The sequence below is a fragment of the Canis aureus genome, chromosome 9, assembly GCF_053574225.1.
Source record: "Canis aureus isolate CA01 chromosome 9, VMU_Caureus_v.1.0, whole genome shotgun sequence".
Classification (NCBI taxonomy): domain Eukaryota; kingdom Metazoa; phylum Chordata; class Mammalia; order Carnivora; family Canidae; genus Canis; species Canis aureus.
In genome coordinates this window covers 38,815,233-38,834,521 of record NC_135619.1, presented here as the reverse complement: position 1 = coordinate 38,834,521, position 19,289 = coordinate 38,815,233, and the positions used below count along the sequence as shown (strand labels likewise).

Sequence of the window (19,289 nt, the reverse complement as noted above, 5' to 3'; positions counted from 1 at the left end):
AACCTGGTCTCCAAAACACAGTTGAGAATATAATACAAAAATTTTTATTCCTATATTCCCACGTAACACATTGAGAATAAATTATTATGAGTGTATTTCTGACAGATAGCTTAAATTAAACATGCTTAAAAAATAAAATCAGTACAACAGTATATTTTTTTCTTTGTGAGTAGAGAATTACAAGGGGGGAAGTTTCTTACCTGCTTCCATTGCTTGAAATACCACCTCTATGCTATTTACTTTTACTTATCCTCCACAACTCAGCTCAAAGACACCTCTGTGAAGCCTTCTCTGACTTCACTAAGCAGATCTCAGCACTTTTTTAAAGGTTTTTTTTTTCTTTTTTCTTTTTTTTTTTTTTTTTTGGTAATCTCTGCACCCATTGTGGGGCTTGAACCCATGATCCTGAGATCAAGAGTCACATGATCTTCAACCTGAGCCAGGAACCAGGCACCGCAGATCTCAGCACTTCTTATATGCTCCAAAAATACTTTGGTTATACCTGTTACCATAGCTTTTACAACACTCATTTATTAATTACCTATTTGTAAAATTAGACTTTGTATTTTACACTGACAAGGATTATGCTCTAAAAATCTTAGTATCCCCAACTACAATGATGCATTAATCATTTTTATAATTATTGAATAATTCTCATCTTCCCCACCTGACTAAATCTAATTTGTTTGATACTACTGCCTCAGATAGAATCTAGCACAGTACCTAGCCCATGTAGGTGCTCAATAAATATTTGCTAGAAGAAAAGTGAATGGCATGAGCTAATTATGCCAATAGGCTAGTCAATCCTATGAATCAAAGACTACATGTTAATCATTTTTATGTCATCACTTTCTATCACTACTGTTTTATAGAATATAACTTTTCTTGAGAATTTTTCTCATAATTCTAGATATGAGCTCCTTGAGAGAAGGGACTTGGCCTTTAATCTTTAATATATCCTCATTCCCTGGTTCTTAATAGGTGATCAACAAATGTTTACTAAATTACTATGTAGCATGTAGTATACACTTGGTAAATGTATGTGCAGATGATAATTTGAAAAGCATTCCTAGATATTCTTTAAAGTTATTTAAAAATACTTGAATTGAAATATTTTGTCTTAATAGATAATAGCTTGACCTAAAGTATATTCTGTTTTTTAAACAAAAAATGTATGAAGTTCTGACATTAATCAGCATTGAATTATTACATTTTCTTTAGAGAATGAACTTCAAAAAAAATTACCTCAGAAAAATTATTTGCAATCTGAAATTAACTTCAAATAGCAACCTAAAATCTAATAATTGACTTTTCTTTAAATATCTTTTTTCTTTTAAGATTTTATTTATTTGTTCATGAGAGACAGAAAGAGAGAGAGAGAGAGACAGGCAGAGGGAGAAGCAGGCTCCATGCAGGGAGTCCAACGTGGGACTCGATCCAGGGTCTCCAGGATCACGCCCTGGATTGAAGGCAGCGCTAAACCGCTGAGCCACCCGGGCTGCCTTCTTCAAATATCTTGAACAAAGTTATTTTATATCTTGACATTAAATGGCATGTTAGTTAGACTCCTCAGATGTAAGCAAAAGATATCCAACTCATAAAAGCTTAAACACAAAGAAACCATAGATTTGGCTTCAGGTCTGATTAGAACGATAGGCTTTGTTCCACCAATATACTCACTGATTCATGTCACTTTCCTAAAGAAGTCTTCCCTTTCTCCCATAAACTATTAGGCTATCTCATAACATTCTGCATACCTCCTTAATGTAACTTTACAACTTTAATTACATAAGGAATTATGTATGTACTTTAATGTATATCTGCCACTAGGCTATAGGTTCCAAAAAGTGAGAGATCAAGTTTGTCATTTTCACTGCTGTCTCTGAAATACCTAGTACAGGATTTTTCATATAATAATACTACATAAATTTTTGTTGAATAGATAATTAAAATTCTTTTTGAAAACTACTGGAATTTATAGACAGTAAAACCAAGGGAAATATGCCTCAGAAATGGTCATTCAATTTTTTATCAGATAATGAAGCAGTCTCTTCTCCCCCATATAAAAAAATTATAATTATGCAGCAAGTCTTCTTCTATATTAGGAAAAAAATTAGTCCTTTCTGGAAGGTACATGTGGCCTAAAGCAGAACAAGGATTACAAAAAATACACTGATGGATTAACTCTCTTGAGATTATACCACTGCCATATTACTTTTAAGGATTTTCACCTATCCATACCCACAGCTACATATTCTCTGGTTTAGATAACAAGGTATAACACAAAATATGCTGTATGAGAGGAATAATTATTTTATTTACAATTTAAGATGTTTTATGATCTGTTTCTTCCTGTTTGCAAAATCAAGACTAATCTAAAATAACTATTTGAATTTCATGGGACCTTATGTGTATTTTCCTTTAGTTCTTAAAGGAAATGAACTTCAGAATTAAGATCATCAGAGACTAAGCATGGTGGTTGGATCAATTGTTAGTAGTGACATAATGTAAAACTATCTGTATTCCTGGTTTTTGTCATTTATTGCCCCTTGTTAGTTATGATGATTACTTTGACAAGGGAATGCTGAAGGCTTAGCAATTTTTTCCAGGACTTCAAATATAGTTACCTTTTCTCTGGGCTATCAATATATGAGAGATGACATTTGATGGTCAGTGCTTACTGCATCTTTGTGATTTAAGAAATAAAATTGGATGCAAATACATGTATTTTATTATAATGTTAATACGTATGGAAACGGACTCTAAGTTAAGCCAAATAAAAGGTGGAGTGATCAGTGAGGATTTATTTTGAAGGATGAGAATAGTCTGTGAAATAGAAGCAAAAGCTGAACAATTGGTTTCTATGACACAAGAAGTACAATAAGGATCTATTTGGTAAACTAAGGAAAGAAGACACGTAATGAACACTCACTTCTCTACATCGTGGCAGCTCTCCTTCAGCTTCACCTTGACTTGAGTTCCAGGACAGCTGTTGCTGATAACTCATAAGACATAAGCTTTAGCCATGCCTTGCTTGTCCGGAAGTAGCAAACTGGAGGTCTGAGGGTCTTGTTAATCTTGCGCAGTGTTATAAGTAATTGCTAACATTAAAAGACTAGGACAAAGGAGAAATGACTAAATGCATTGTGGGATCTAGAATAGATCCTGTTTCAGAAAAAAAAGGATATTAGGGGAACAATTAGTGAAATTTGAAGGACTGCACATGAGTTAATAATGTGGTATTAATGTTAGTTTTCTGGTTTTAATAACAGTACTATGGTTATATAAGGTATTAACATGACTATAAGACTAAAATTATTTTTAATAAAAAGAGTATTTTTTTTAAATTTATGATAGTCACACAGAGAGAGAGGCAGAGGCACAGGCAGAGGGAGAAGCAGGCTCCATGCACCGGGAGCCCGACGTGGGATTCGATCCCGGGTCTCCAGGACCGCGCCCTGGGCCAAAGGCAGGCGATAAGCCGCTGCGCCACCCAGGGATCCCTAATAAAAAGAGTATTAATAAAACCTCATTTCTACCTTCTCTGGAAAAATGGGAAGATCCGACAAGATTATTTTGATGGAATGAATTATTTTCTAAAAAAATAATTATCAAAATTGACTCAAAAAGAAAAATGATCATGTAACAAATTGAAAGGTTTATTAAAATTAGCCACTATAAGATTTCCCAGCCCTTAAGGGTTTTAATGGTTGTTACTATCAATCTATCAAAAACAGATAACTCATGTGCTTTTAAAAATATTTCTGATCACAGAAAAAATATGGGAACATTTGATATCATAACTGATATGAAAATCTGGCAAAAATTACACACAAAAGAAAACTATACACAATTTATGAATTAATTTGGAATAACCTCTGAATAAAATACTAACAAATAATGCCCAGAAATCTATTAAGTAAATAATTCCCATAAAAACTTTATTTTGTAAAATGCAATGATGGTTTAGTATTAGGAAAACTATTCAGCTGATTTATTATATTAATAAGTCAAAGGAATAAGATGTGTCATATTGATAGATGTCAAAAAGGCACTCATTAAAGCTTAGCATTTTTTCCTGATAAGATGCACACATACACACACATCTCCAAAAAAAAAACACAAAAAAAACTATCTCAAACTTGTAACCAACATTGTACTTAATGTAAACCCTAGAGATATTAAAGAAACAAAATAAGGATGACTGAGAAAACGGATTCTTTAATATTACTTTGGAAGCTGAAGTTTCAAACTAATCAAAGACAAAAATAAAGGAAATGACAAGCATACAAACTACAAAGCAGGATGCATCCAAAACTTTATTTTCAACTTATATGATTGATTGCCCAAGAAAATCAATGGAAAACCTATTAGAATTAATTAATTAAAATTAATTATTATTAATAATTAATATTAATTATTAATTAATTAATAAGAAATTTTAGAATGGGAGTCATACACGAATAAAAATATGAAAATCTATGCCTCTTAAATACCATCAGTACTGGGATCCCTGGGTGGCGCAGCGGTTTGGCCCCTGCCTTTGGCCCAGGGCACGATCCTGGAGACCCGGGATCGAATCCCACATCGGGCTCCCGGTGCATGGAGCCTGCTTCTCCCTCGGCCTATGTCTCTGCCTCTCTCTCTCTCTCTGTGTGACTATCATAAATAAATAAAAATTGAAAAAAAAATACCATCAGTAGTAACTGTTAGAAAACATACTGAGAAAAAGTACCAATCAGACATACCATTTTATAAAAATGCATAATTTTTATTATATACATTTTATTTATTTTTTTTATTATATACATTTTAATGCAGACTTTTTTCTTTTCCTCTTTTTCTTTGCTCTACTTTTTTTCCTTGTTCTACCATACCGATGTTCCCAAAACCTTTTTCTCCCCAGGTAACCCCATCAACAACCTGATTTGTACCTTTCTGTATTTTTTTCTATGCTCATGTTATCATACAAAAGTATATAAACTCATGTAAATATATACATATATTCACAAACACATAGTAGTTTTTGTCACTTTTTTTCCTTTATTAAAAAGGGACTTTGTTTCCTTACTCAACTTTGCAAGAACTCTTTCAAATCAACTGGTATATTTCTAATTCATTTTTTAATAGATGCATAATATTATATATCATAATTATTCTATCACTACCAAATTCATGGGTAGTCATCTGTTTCTGGGTTTTGCCACTAAGAACAAATTCAGTAAGTGCTTATATGTTTTTATACCCTGATGGATTTATTTCCATGGAAGAAATTCTCAGGCCTGAAATTAATGAGACTAATTAATCCCTTTATGAGAGATATTGGTCCGTAGTTTTTTGTTTGTGTTCTGTCCTTGTCTGATTTTGGTGTAACAGCAGACTTATAAAATGAGCTAGGAGGTGTTTCCTCCTCTTCCATTTTCTAGAACAGATTGTGTATAATGGGTGTTAGTCCTTTAAATGGTTTATAGAATTCTCCAGTGAGTCTACCTGGGACTAATCATTTCTTTTGGGGGAACTTTTTAATTACAAACTAAATTTCCTTAATTGTTGTAGGATTTATTGAGATTTTCCATTTCATCTTGATTGAATGCTGATAGTTTGTGATTTTTGAGGAATTGATTCATTTCTTTTATGTTTTCATACTTATGAGCATAAAGTTGTTCACAGATGTGATGGTTAATCTTATGCGTCAATTTGGCTGGGCCGCACTGCCTAGATATTTGGCCAGACATTATTCTGGATGTTTCCATGAGGGTGTTTTTGGATGAGACTAACATTTAAATTGGTGGACTTTGGGTAAACAGATTGCCCTCCATAATGTAAATGAGCGTCATCCAATCAGTTAAAGGCCTCAATAGCATAAAGACCTCACCTGACCAAGGAGAAATACTGTACCAGATGGCTTTTAGACTTGGACTACCACATTAGCTTTTCTTGGGCCCCCTAGCCTGATTGCCTTCACTCTTGAGCTGCAACATTGGCTCTTTTCTGGGTTTTCAAGCTTGATAGCTTTAGAATTGAGCTGTAGCATTGGCTTTTCTCTGGGTTGCCAGCCTATTGGCTCACCATGCTGATTTTGGACTGCCAGTGTCCATAATCACATGAGTCAATTCCTTAAAATAAATCTCTTTCTATACATGCACATCTTATCAGTTCTGTTTCTCTGGAGAACCTAATAATTATTTCCTCCTAATGGCTGCAGGATCTGTAGTAATATTCTCTGTTTAATTGCTAGTATTGGTGGTGTGGGTCTTCACTCTTTTCATCTTTGTTGGTATCATTAGGGATTTATCAATTTATTGATTTTTTTTAAAAACCTAGCTTTTAAAAAAAAAAACTAGCTTTTTGTTTTATTGATTTTTCTCTATTGTTTTCAATTACATTAATTTCTGCTCTTCAATGTTTTATTCCTTCATCTTCTTTAGATTTATTTTTGTCTTCTTTTTCTAGTTTCTTGAGGTAGAAACTTAAGTTATTGATTTAAAATCTTTTTTTCTAATGTAAGTATTTAATACTCAGCACTGCTTTAGCTGCATCCCACATATTTTCATTGTTGTATTTATTTTCACTTTCACTCATTTCTATCTATTTTTAAATTTTTCTTTGAGACTTCCTCTTTGATTTATGGATTATTTAGAAGTGTATTGTTTTACTTCCAAGTGTTTGAAGAGTTTCCTAATTGTTTTTTTGTTATTTATTTCTACTTTGGCTCCATTATGGTTATAGAATATACTCTCTATTATTTCGGTTCTTTTAAGTATGTTGATATATTTTCTGTGACTCAAGATATGGTACATCTTGGTGAATGTTTTTCACGGGCACTAGAAAAAAATGTGTATTTTGCTAGGTATATTATTCTGTATATTTCAGTTAGATCTTGTTGGTTGATTGTGTTGTTCAAATCTTACATATCCTTGCTGATTTGACATCTAGTAGTTGTTTAGTAGTAATTGCTGAGAGTGGGATATTTAAGCCCCCGGTGTATAATTGTGGATTTGTTTATTTCTCCTTTTACCCTATCAGCTTTTGTTTCATGGTTTTGAGGCTCTATCATTTGGTGTATACATATTTAAGATTAAGTCTTCCTAATGGATTGGTCCTTTCATCATATGTAATGTGCCTCTTTGTGCCTTGTAATTTTTATTGTTTTGAAATCTATCTTATCTGATGTTAATATAGCCACTCCTGCTTCTTAAAAAAATAATGTTTGTATGGTATGTCTCTCTATTCTTTTACTTTATTTTTTTACAAATTAGTTTTTTATTAAAAAACATTCAAATCATTAGTTTTCTTAGTGAAGAATATTGTGCATGTTCCATTTACTTGACTTATATATTCAAATACAAATAAATTCAGAGTAAAAAGGAGGGGCACAAAATGATAGGTGCTTTGCAGAACACATAATTAGATACAATTCCTGTAAAAGTTCTTTTAATCCAAAATATTAATCACAAGTAAGGATCATTAATAATTTTCTTTATTTTTCAGGCTTATATAGAATCCTTCCTTCTAAAATGTCAACAAATGTAACCTCAAAGGCACTATATTTCAATGCTAAATAACAAGAAAAACCCTAAAAAATAAAGCTTAAAAAATAAAAATAAAACTTTCAAAATTGCTATAAGCTTGTCATAGAGAGACTTTATTGGTTTGAGATAAATTCCTTCTATACCTAATATGTTGAAAGTTTTTATCATGAAAGGGTGTTGAATTTTGCCAGATGCTTTTCCTGCATCTATTGAGATGATCATGTGATTTTTATTCTTCATCTTATTAATGTATATCACATTAATTGATTTACAGAACTGAAAGCCTGGGGGTATTGGAAGTTCACATCACTCTCTCTTCTTTCCTCCCACTGCAGGGGAGGAGTCACAATCTCTCTCCCTGAGCTGTGCCAGGTTCAGGGGACTGATGCAGAAAAAGTGAAATTGCTCTTTTTTCCTGTTTTAGTACAGCTGATCTCAGGTTTTTTACTTATCTAGGGTTCTGCAACTTCTTAACTGAATTCTGGAGTTTTCATAAAGGTATTTCATAAATTATGTTGTTAAATCTGCATTGGTGGAGAGGTGGAAATGAGGGCTGGGACTTCCTATTCTGTCATTTTTATGTTACTTGATCTTTATTTTACTTTAAATTTACTTGTGTCATTGTATTTGAAGTGAATTTATTATATACAGCATATTTTTAGGTGTTTTCTCAGCCACTCTGTCAATTTCTGTCTTTTAATTGGTGTATTTAAGCTATTTACATTTAAGGTAATAACTGATAGGTTAAGGCTTAAGTCAGTCATTTTATTATTTTCCCTTTGTTTCTTCTGTTTGTATTTTCTTATCTTCTTGTGAGACCTTTGAACATTTTTAAGAGTGGGTTTAAAAAAAAAAAAAAGAGTGGGTTTTTTTCCATTGATGTTTGGCTGGAGCAGGACAGGTATTGCCCAGAGCTTTTCTGTTGTTAGGCCATTCAATCCTTTGGCTAGGGGAAAGATTTTTCTTGGAAGTGTTTTTGTTTTTTGCCTTTGCCTGTTCATGGAATCTTCTTCAGAAGTTTGGAATCTTCTGCAGTGCCTTATCTAGGATATGTGGAAAGCAACAAGGGAACTCAGGAACTCATCGCTATGTTGTTCCTCAAGTCCTGAGGTCCCCAAGCAGTTTACTATCTTTCAGAGTCTTCCTATCTTTGTTTGTTGTGTATGCCTAGGGTTTTTTAGTTGCAAGGAGGAGGTCCTAGGAAAAATAAAAGTTCTCCATCTTGGCAGAATTGGAATGTATATTTTTTCATAGCTCTTTCTAGATTGCTTTAGTGTGCACTCAATAGGATGTAATTGCCTCTGGCTTTGATTGATGGCAAATTCCAGTGTTAGAAAAACTTCAGAGGATATATTTATTTTCAGTACTGACAAATGAGATAATTAGGGTAATAATTATAATATGTTAGGATAACTAATATATGAACATTCCTTTTTTACAAGGATTGTTTTATTAATCTTCACTTTGGAGCACATTCAGATAACATGCACTAAATCTTTTGTCAGTATTGTGTTTGTTGGTTTACTCTGTGTGTATAACATTCAAGAAAATAAATACTCTGCTCATATTAACTCATTAGAATAGAAATATTCTAATTTTCTTTAAGATAAGAAAAATACAAGTAACAAGAACAAGAATGAAATATAGTTGTTTTACTGGATATTTGTACATATTCTCTATGAATATAAACTGTGCTTTAGTTATGCAATTGAAGTACCCAGTCAGAAGTATGGTACCTGAAATCAAGCCATGTAATGACAGAAAATGTTTCTGCATTCAATGTTTACTTTAAAATAAAACAAATTACACACACATATCTATATATCTTTGTTTCTATATCTACATATTCTAACCAAATCCATAAAATTATATGGAAAGTGCTTATTTTGCTTGAGATTCTCTTTGATACAGTGAATTTTATAGGTTAAAAAGGAAAGGAAGAAAGACTCTATTCCTAATGATTATAAAATCCATTAGATGTTTTATAACAGATGCAGTAAAAATGTGTAGAGTCACATGAAAAAACCATAAAACTTAAAAGAGACATAGAAACCTGGAATAAATGGAGAGAAATTGCTTATTCATGGATGAAAAATATATAAAGATCTTAATTCTCCTGAAATAAATCTATAAAGTAGATGGAATTATAAAATTCCAATAAGTTTTTTTCAAATAATTTAGCAACATGTTTTAAAGTTAATTTGGAAAAATAAATGGATGAGAAAACCCAAGAAACTTTTGAAACAGATGAAAACTTATTAAAAGAATATAGTTAAAAGAGTTAATAACAGTTAAAAGTTGATACTGGTATAGAAATAAATCTCAGGGAACAGAGTAGAATTATCATAAAGAACACATCTAAATTCCTGGGTAAAGAATTTAATAAATGTGGAAGGCTATGTGTTAAGGAATTCAGAGGTGAGTGATCACTAAAAATGACTATTTGAGTAGGGAAGATGTGGGATAAAGGTGATCCTAAAAGATTAATCAGACAATGGTGTGAAGGTTGAAATGGCAGTGATAAAAAAACAGAAACCAGAAATTAGTTCAAATATAATTGTAATAATTGAGCTGTTTTTATGCAAAATCCAAAGAGCAACTGGAAATGGAAAAGAAAGGGCAGATGAAAACTATGAAAAAGAAAGAATTGAAGCTTTCTCGCTAATTGGCTCTGACATTAAAGGCCTCAATGATGATGCCTAGAGGAAGAAGAGCTGAAAATAATGAGGAGAGAATAAGTTCAGATTTTGTTATATCCTGCTTAAGATGGTGATGATGATTCATGAGTTTAGAAGGCAGTTGGAGATAAATGACTGAAGTTTATCCCTTTAGTGAAAGGGATAGGGCTGAGAATATTTATTTCTCACTCTTTCCACAAAAGACTGATGGATGGGGATATATATGAATTTGGAAATCATTCACTTGGAAGATGATTGGAATTTATACTTAGATTTTGAGTCACTGGTTCTATTAGGGAGAAACAATAAGCAGAAGAGAAGATAAATAGTTGAGTACTGAGTCTTAGGGACCACTCATTGTTAGAGAATAAATAAGCAGAAGAGTCAAAATGGGTAGTCAACAAAGTTAAAGGAGAATGAGGATAACGCAGTAGAATGGAAGCCAAGTGCATGGAGAGTTTCAAAGAGGAGGCTGTAGGTCGCTTTAACAGCTACAGAAAGGTAAGGGAGAATAAGGACTTAGAAGTAATAAGGACGGAATCCTGGATGGCACAGTTGGTTAGGTGTCTGGCCCTTGGTTTTGGCTGGGGTCATGATCTCAGGGTCATGATATTGAGTCTGGCTTCAGCCTCCATGCTCAGTGTGGAGTCTGCTAAAGTTTCTCTCTCTCTCTCTCTCTCTCTCTCCCTCTCTCTCTCTCCCTCTGCCCCTCCCCATGCTCACTCTCTCTCAAGTAAATAAATAAATCTTAAAAAAAAAAAAAGTAATAAGGAAACCACTGATGGCTATGGAAAATATGGTTTCAACAGTGTAATGGAGGTGGAATTACAGGATGATTGCTGGGTCCTGAGGAATACTCAAAGGGTTTAGACCACAAATTAGTAGTAAATGAAAGAAGAGATTTTATTTTTACTTTTATTTTTTAAAGGATTTTACTTATTCATGAGGGACTGAGAGAGAGGCAGAGACGTAGGCAGAAGGAGAAGCAGGCTCCCTGCAGGGAGCCTGATGCAAGACTCAATCCCAGGACCCCAGGACTATGACCTGAGCCAAAGGCAGACGCTCAACCACTGAGCCACCTAGGTGCCCCAAAATAAGAGATTTTAATTTAAGCATTAATTTAGTACTAACTACAAGTCATATACACTAAAAAATGAGAAATATTTCACAGGGAAATTTTTAAAAACCAAAATAACATAAGTATGTACCATGTTTATAGATTTAAAAGCTCAATTCTATCAAAGTTTATAGATTCAATTCAATCCCAATCAAAATATTAATGGGATTTTTTTTTTTTAGAATTTGACAAGTTGATTCTAAAATTGATATGGAAAAACAAAACCCAATCTTGGAAAAAAAATTAAAGCTGGTGGAGATACATACATACATATATATATATATATATATATATATATATATATATATGTATTTTTTATGTATTTTTTTAACTATAAAGTTACAATAATCAAAACACTATGGTGGTGTTATAAGGACAGACAGTGGACCAGAACACCTACACGTATGTAGTCACTTGATTTTTTGCAAAGGTGGCAAGAAAATTGGCTAATAAACTGGTGCAACAGGGAAAAGAAAGCCTTCTCAACAAATGGCACTACAGCAAAATGGTAAATATTTATAAAAAATGAACATCAACTCCTACTGCACACATATCACAAAAATTAATTTGAGGTGTATTATTGACCTAAATATAAAAGCTAAAAGTATAAACTTTTTTTAAAAAATATTTTATGTATTATTTACATACAGGGGAGCAGGGGAGGGGCAGAGGGAGAAGAGAGAGAGCATTTCCAGCCGACTCTGCACTGAGTGCAGAGCCCAAAGCAGGGCCAGATCCCATGACCCTGAGATCACAATCTGAGCAGAAATCAAGAATCTGATGCTCAACTGACTGAGCCACCCAAGTGTCCCTAAAACTATAAACTTTTGGAAGAAACATAAAAGGATATCTTTGAGAACCTGAGTTAAACAAAGACTTATTAGAGGACACAAAAGCATTAACCATAAAAGAAAAACATTGATAAAGTAGACCTAATCAAAAATTAAAACTTTTGCTCACCAAAAGACAACAGTTAAGAAAATGAAAAGACAAACCACAGTGTCCCTGCTATCAATTTATGGCCTATAAGTTCTAAATTCACCCTTCTCTGGAACATTTATATATTTTTCCATTGCCACCTTTGTCAGTAAAGGACTTTGTTATGCTCATTCAGACTCCTACTTAAGCTTCAGGCTCCTGCAGTATTTGCAGCTTCTCTAGCACGGAGGTGCTGTGCTGTCGTGCATAGTGGCCAGCAGCACCCAGTGGCAAGCAACTTCACTTGGCACTTCCCTCAGGCAGTTTTGTGCCAGACTGCTCAAATGAGACATTTCCCTATGAACAGGCTTCATCAGCACATTAGAGGCATACTTCTAGCAAGTTCCACTGATGTGGCATCACAGTGACATCTCTGTCAGCTATTTGGTAAGCATAGCCAGTACCTTCAAGATCTACATCTCAGCTCTGGTGAGGCTTCTTCCTTGGGCACTTTATCTCAGTCCTAGGGATAGTAAATGTTCTTTATACCTACTATTTCTATATTCCTTAAAGCTCTTTTATTTCTCACTGGCCAGTCTTTTGGTCTTCAATCCCCGGTTATTTTTAAGAATTCATAAGCATATTAAACTCTTCCTGTTCAAACTACATGGCTTCTCTATCCTGACTAATACAGACAAGAAGAAAATATTTATAATATATATGTCTGAACAAAGGAATTCTATCCAGAATATATAAAGAATTCCTAAATCAGTAACAAAAGACAAACAATTCAGTAAAATATGGGCAAAAGACTGAACAGACCCTTCTCAGAAGATGTGCAAATGATCAATACATGAAAAGGTGTACATCCTCATTGGTCATCAGGAAGATACAAAATAAAATCACAATGAGATGTTATTTTTACCCATTAGAATGGCTAAAATTAAAAAGATAGATAATACCAAATGTTGGTGAGAATGTGGAGAAACAAGAGTTCCAATTCATTTCTGGTAGGAGAGCAAAATAGTGAATCACTTTGGAAAGTTGTTTGACAGTTTCCCATGTTAATTAATCATATACCTGCCCCCTGACCCAGCAATTCCACTCATATCTATTTCTCCAAGAGGAATGAAAACATCTCCACACAAAGATTTAAACAATAGTGTTCATAGCATCTTTATTCATAATAGCCAAAAACTGAAAATAACTCAATTATGAATTTATAAACATTGTAATGAATCCCTATAGTGGGCTATTACTTAGGAATGCACTGAACTATGGATGTATTTAACAACATGGACAAATCTCAAAAACATTGTGATGAGTGAAAGAAGTCCTATTCTCAAGAACAGGAGACAGAGCTGACTTTTTTTTTAATTAGAAAAATTATTTATTTCTGCTCTTTTCATACATCTTATTGTGCAAGAAACAATCTCACATACATATCTGAATAATGTACTGTCACACTGTTTACAGGCAAAGCACCATAGGTAAAGCTGATCATCTGTCCAGAGTTCTCAGCTTATGGGATCTCGCTTCCTGATTTTACATTAATTTTTGAAAGTCAGAAATGTCATCTCCACAAAATGTTAAGGGGGCTGTAAAAAACAATCACTTTATTCAATATTATAGTTATGGAAATGGAGTATATTTTCTTTAAGAAATGAAAAACTAAGAAGAAAATGCTACTAAACATCGTTGGTGTGTCTGTACAGGCCAGCAGGAGAAATACTGTGAGAAGCTTGTCTCTTTGATACCAAGAAGACATTCTAGTTCAAGCTTTAATATGATTCCTATTTCTCACTAGATGCTTCTTTTCTACTGCTTCACTCTTTTTCCGTATTTCACATCAGAGGATTGGTACAGCCTTTAAAACTTCATTAACAGGAGCAAATCCAATATCCACTGATTTCTTGTCAAAAGGCACTTTTTAACCCATCAGGTAGCCCAGCAGTTTCATTCTCATGGATACTCTAGCCCTGACAAAACTCAATAGGACACAGATGAATCCAATGAATAGAAGAAGAAATCTATTGAGTTTTGGAATGTTTGGTGCATTCGATAGGTCCAGGATTATAAAATCTAAACGTCCCATTGTAAACAGGAAGCTGGTTGCAAGTCCTTCCATTATATATTGTCCATTTACTCTGTAGGCCAAGAAAGCTACTGGTCTCTGATGTCCATGTTCATCAGTTATAGAACCAACACTTGGAGGTTCAACAATAACATCATAAATTATTCCTCCAGTGATGAGGAAGTAAGACACCACCACCAGAGCGTACACCATCATGGCCAACAGCATGTGCACCCAGGGTGGCTTCTTCAGCTTCAGTTGGGGCATTCGAGCACTAAGAATGGGATGTGGTACAAAGTCTCCATGTTGGTGGAATGAGGGGTTTCTCTCCCAGAGCTGACTTTCTTAACACAGAAATAGGAAGAGACAAAATGAGAAGACAGAGAAATTGATCCCAAATGAAAGAACAGGACAAGATCTCAGCCAGAGATTGAAGCTAAACAGATATAAGTAGAATGCCTGATAGAGAATTTAAAGTAATGATCATAAGGATGCTCACTGGTCTTTAATAAAGAATGGAAGACATGAGTGAGACCTGTAACACAGACATAAGGAGATTAACATAGCAGAGATTAAGGACGCAATAAACAAAATGAGAAACATGCTTGTTGAAATGAACAGCAGGATGGAAGAAACAGGAATAAATTAATGACCTAGAACACAGAGTAATGGAAAGTAAGCTGAAAAGAGAGAAAAAAGATTTATGCAACACGAGAATAGACTTAAGGAATTCAGGGACTCCATCAAATGTAGTAACATTCATATTATGGGAATCCTAGAAGAAGAAGAAGAGAGGAAAGGGGGCAGAAAATTTACTTGAAGAAATAATATGCGAAAACTTCCCTATCTGGGGAAGGAAACAGATATCCAGGTTCAAAAGGCATAGAGAACTCCATAAAAATCAACAAAAGCAGATCCACCTCAAGACATATTGTAATTAAGTTGGCAAGATATAGTGATAAAGAAAAAATTTTAAAGGCAGCCAGACAAAAGAAGACAATAACTTTTTTTTTTTTAATTTTTATTTATTTATGATAGTCACACCACAGAGAGAGAGAGAGAGGCAGAGACACAGGAAGAGGGAGAAGCAGGCTCCATGCACTGGGAGCCCGACGTGGGATTCGATCCCGGATCTCCAGGATCGCGCCCTAGGCCAAAGGCAGGCGCCGAACCGCTGCGCCACCCAGGGATCCCAGAAGACAATAACTTACAAGGGAAAATCCATAAGGCTAGCAGGACCTTTTTCAATAGAAATTTTGCAAGCCAGAAGAGAGTGACATAATATTTACAAAGTGCCAAATGGGGAAAATCTGCAGCCAAGAATACTCTAAACAGCAAAGCTATCCTTCAGAAAAGAAGGAGAGATAAAGAGTTTCCCAAACAAAAGCTAAAGGAGATCATCGCCACTAAATCCGCCTTGCAAGAAATATTAAAGGGGACTCTGAATGGAAAGGAGAGACCAAAAGTGACAGTATAAAGGTAGGTAACAACAACAAAAATGTAGGTAACATAAAAGCAGTAAAAATGAATATTTCTGTAAAAAATCAGTCAAAGAACTCACAAAATAAAAGAATACCTAAAACATGGGGAGGAGAAGAGCACAGAATGGGTTCAAATTTAAATAACCATCAACTTAATATAGACTGCTATATGCAGAAGGTTTTTATTTTTTCCAAAGATTTTTACTTATTTATTCATGAGAGACACAGAGACACAGGCAGAAGGAGAAGCAGGCTCCATGCAGAGACCTGATGTGGGACTCAATCCTGGGACTCCAGGATCAGGCCCTGAGCCAAAGGCAGATGCTCAACCGCTGAGCCACGCAGGCATCCCTGCAGAAGTTATAAAGAAGAATCTAATCTTTCCATTTGCAAGGACATGGATGGAGCTAGAGAGTATAATGCAAAGTGAAATAAGTCAGAGAAACACAAATACCATATGATTTTACTGATATGTGGAATTTAAGAAACAAAACAAGTGAGCAAAGGCGGGGGGAGAGAGAGAGACAAATTAAGAAACACTCAATTATGGAAAACAAACTAATGGTTATCACAGGGGAAGGAGATGGGGGAATAGGGTTAAATAGGTGATGGAGATTAGGAGGGCATTTGTTGTGATGAGCACTGGGTGAGTGTGGAATTGTTGAATCACTATATGGTACACCTGAAACTAATATAATCCTGTATGTTAACTAGCAAACTTTAAAAAAAGTCATAGTGATTTTTTAGGGGCTTAAAAGCAGCAACGGAAACTGTTCTTCAAAGTAATTTCTAAATTCTATCTCCTTTATGTCATTTTTCTGTATCAACTTAGTAATGATGGCTTCCATTCAGAGGCAGATTTATGGAGACACTACTAAAGCTTAAGCAATTCTTTGACTCCTTCCAATAGGCACATACTTATGCTTTTGTAAAATTTGAAAGACCAAGGTATTTTAACTGTAATCAGTTAAGACCACTTGTGTGAGGTGGTGTTGAAGTAGCCAGCGGCACTTTGGGATTCAGATGAGGAACAAATGAGTTGGAGGTATATCTTCTTTGAATTTTTTTTTTAAAGTTTTATTTATTCATGAGAGACACACACAGAGAGGGGCAGAGACCCGAGCAGGCTCCATGCAGGGAGCCGGACGTGGGACTCGATCCCGAGTCTCCAGGAGCACCCCCTGGGCTGAAGACAGCACTAAACCGCTGGGCCACCCGGGCCACCCTATCTTCTTTGAATTTAACGGGGTATACGGGGTATATTGAGGTAGTTTGTAGTTACTTGCATGTCTATTTAAGGCATTATTAGATGTCAGAATAGTGTTGGAATGGCTTTCAATATGCTCCCATGGCCCACTAAGCCTGCTTAGCCAGCAGTGTGACAGGAAGGTATTAGGCTAGAGTCCACAGTACTATATGAAGTTGTCCTATGGTGCTGTGACAGACAACTCCTAGAATGATGCTTCCTGACATTCACACTCTGTGTAATTACTTTCCCTTGAGTGTGGGTGGGGCCCAGGATTCCTTCCAACTGAGTAGTGAAGAGATGTCACTTCTGTGATTAGGTTACAAGAAGACTGGCTTCTTGCTAGCTTGTTTTCTCTTGCTGCCAAGCTCTCTCTTGCCCTCTTGCCTGCATGTACTTCCTCTTGCATCAAGTCAGCTGCCATGCTGTGAGATACTCAGTGTAGAGGCATGCATGGAAAGGAACATTTTTTTAAAAATGGTATTCATGTTAAATAGAATTTATCACATTCCATAGGCTTGTAACCACAACCCTGTAAGAAACATACAAACAGCAAATACATCGTTTTTTTTTTAGCTGGTATTGAAAACAAATTTGACAGGAATATTCAAAATTGTTTTCTATAAAAACACTGGGGAAAATGTATTCTAGAAGCTTTTCAGGCAATTAATTTAAAAATTGTTTTCTTGGGCAGCCCCCATGGCTCAGCGGTGTAGGGCCGCCTTCGACTCAGGGTGTGATCCTGGAGTCCTGGGGTAGAGTCCCGCATCGGGGTCCCTGCATGGAGCCTGCTTCTCCCTTGGCCTGTGTCTCTGCCTCTCTCTCTCTCTCTGTGTCTCTCATGAATAGATAAATAAAACCTTTTAAAAATAAAAATTCTTTTCTTGATTTCATGTTTTCAGTAGATTTTTGTACTTTACTGTTATTTGTTTCCTCATCCTAAATAAATATTCATTTTCTCACTTTAAAACTTGATGTTTTGTCAAGGAATTTCATTATTGCATGCATTGTGTTTAAAAATGGAATTATCATTTTTAAGTGTTTTGAATGTTTTGGAAGAAATGTTATGAAAATAGTACATTTATTTTTAAAAGATGCTCAGGAAAAAATAGGAAGTGGTTCCTTTTATATAGAGAGAGAAACCTCAGAATTTAAGACACCTAGCACAAATAAATATTTGTGAGGGAGGAAGGTACAGAATGAATGATTGTACTTCTACACAGGACCACAATATGTTTTATATCACAATAGATGCCTCATTATTACCACACTTTGTCTAATATACTTAGCACAGCACTTTAAGAAGTAAACAAAGAAGAAAATTAAATTTTAAAGGTACTTTATTTATTTGAATCTACTGATCGACATACAAGGTTTCCTAAAATTAGAATTTTTGAGAAGTTAGTAAAGTCTTTTAGCTATGAAATATCATCACACAAACAGAAGGAAAACAAACAGAATTATACCTTTTAAATATACCTTTCCAAAAGAAACATATTTAGCAAGGGCAATTGAATTTTTTATTTGATTAGATGCCAGCATTACATACCAAAGACTATAGAACAAGTTGGCATATCACTCTATTTGTAATAAAGCTACATGAGGTCCCTTAATGCTATAGATATTCTTTAGAGTTGATATACCACTTGCTTAATCTAATTGGTTTGGTGATTTCCAAGTACTTTAAAAATTATATTGATTTTCACCAAATCCTAGTGACTGAAGTTCATACTACGAAATTGATCTAATTATAGGATATATCCCTTTTTTTAAATGAAGACCATTATAAAACATCTTTCTTGTTGATTGCAGTTTTTGTATTTAAATAATCCTTGCCTATTAGACATGGAATGAGTTAATGCAAAACAGACACAAAGTATGAGGAAAATAGCAAAACGAAAAGCTTGTTCCAAACAAATATCCATAAATTTCTGAAAAAACTGCAAAGGATTATTGCAGAAAAATAATTAATAATTAGTGTTAGGTTTTTAACAGATGCAAAAGGGATATTAACGTAAACCTATTAGTACATAGCTTTCATGATGCATCCTTATGTTTTTTAGCACAACTTATTAACTAAAAGTGAGTTTTTAGCACTTAATGAAAAACAGACTCTGCTGCGACATCAGAGATAATCAGCCACCAAATATCAAAGTTTATTAATGAATTTTACTTGAGATAATTTTCTCTAATTATATTAGAATGACAAACTAATTTAATAATGGCCCCTGGTACATAAATAA

General features: G+C 34.4%; 1 protein-coding gene and 1 pseudogene across 1 annotated transcript in view; one reads left to right on the top strand and one right to left on the bottom strand.

The window, feature by feature from the left end:
- C9H14orf39 (chromosome 9 C14orf39 homolog) overlaps positions 1 to 1,535 on the top strand; it is an 81,904-nt gene extending 80,369 nt beyond the window's left edge. The window contains exon 18 of the mRNA XM_077909518.1: positions 1,339 to 1,535. Within this exon, the coding sequence (XP_077765644.1) occupies positions 1,339 to 1,520 (182 nt within the window). The 3' untranslated portion in view covers positions 1,521 to 1,535. The remainder of the gene's footprint in view (positions 1 to 1,338) is intronic.
- Positions 1,536 to 14,139: 12,604 nt separating this feature from the next.
- LOC144320112 (oligosaccharyltransferase complex subunit OSTC pseudogene) lies at positions 14,140 to 14,624 on the bottom strand (annotated as a pseudogene).
- Positions 14,625 to 19,289: the final 4,665 nt, after the last annotated feature.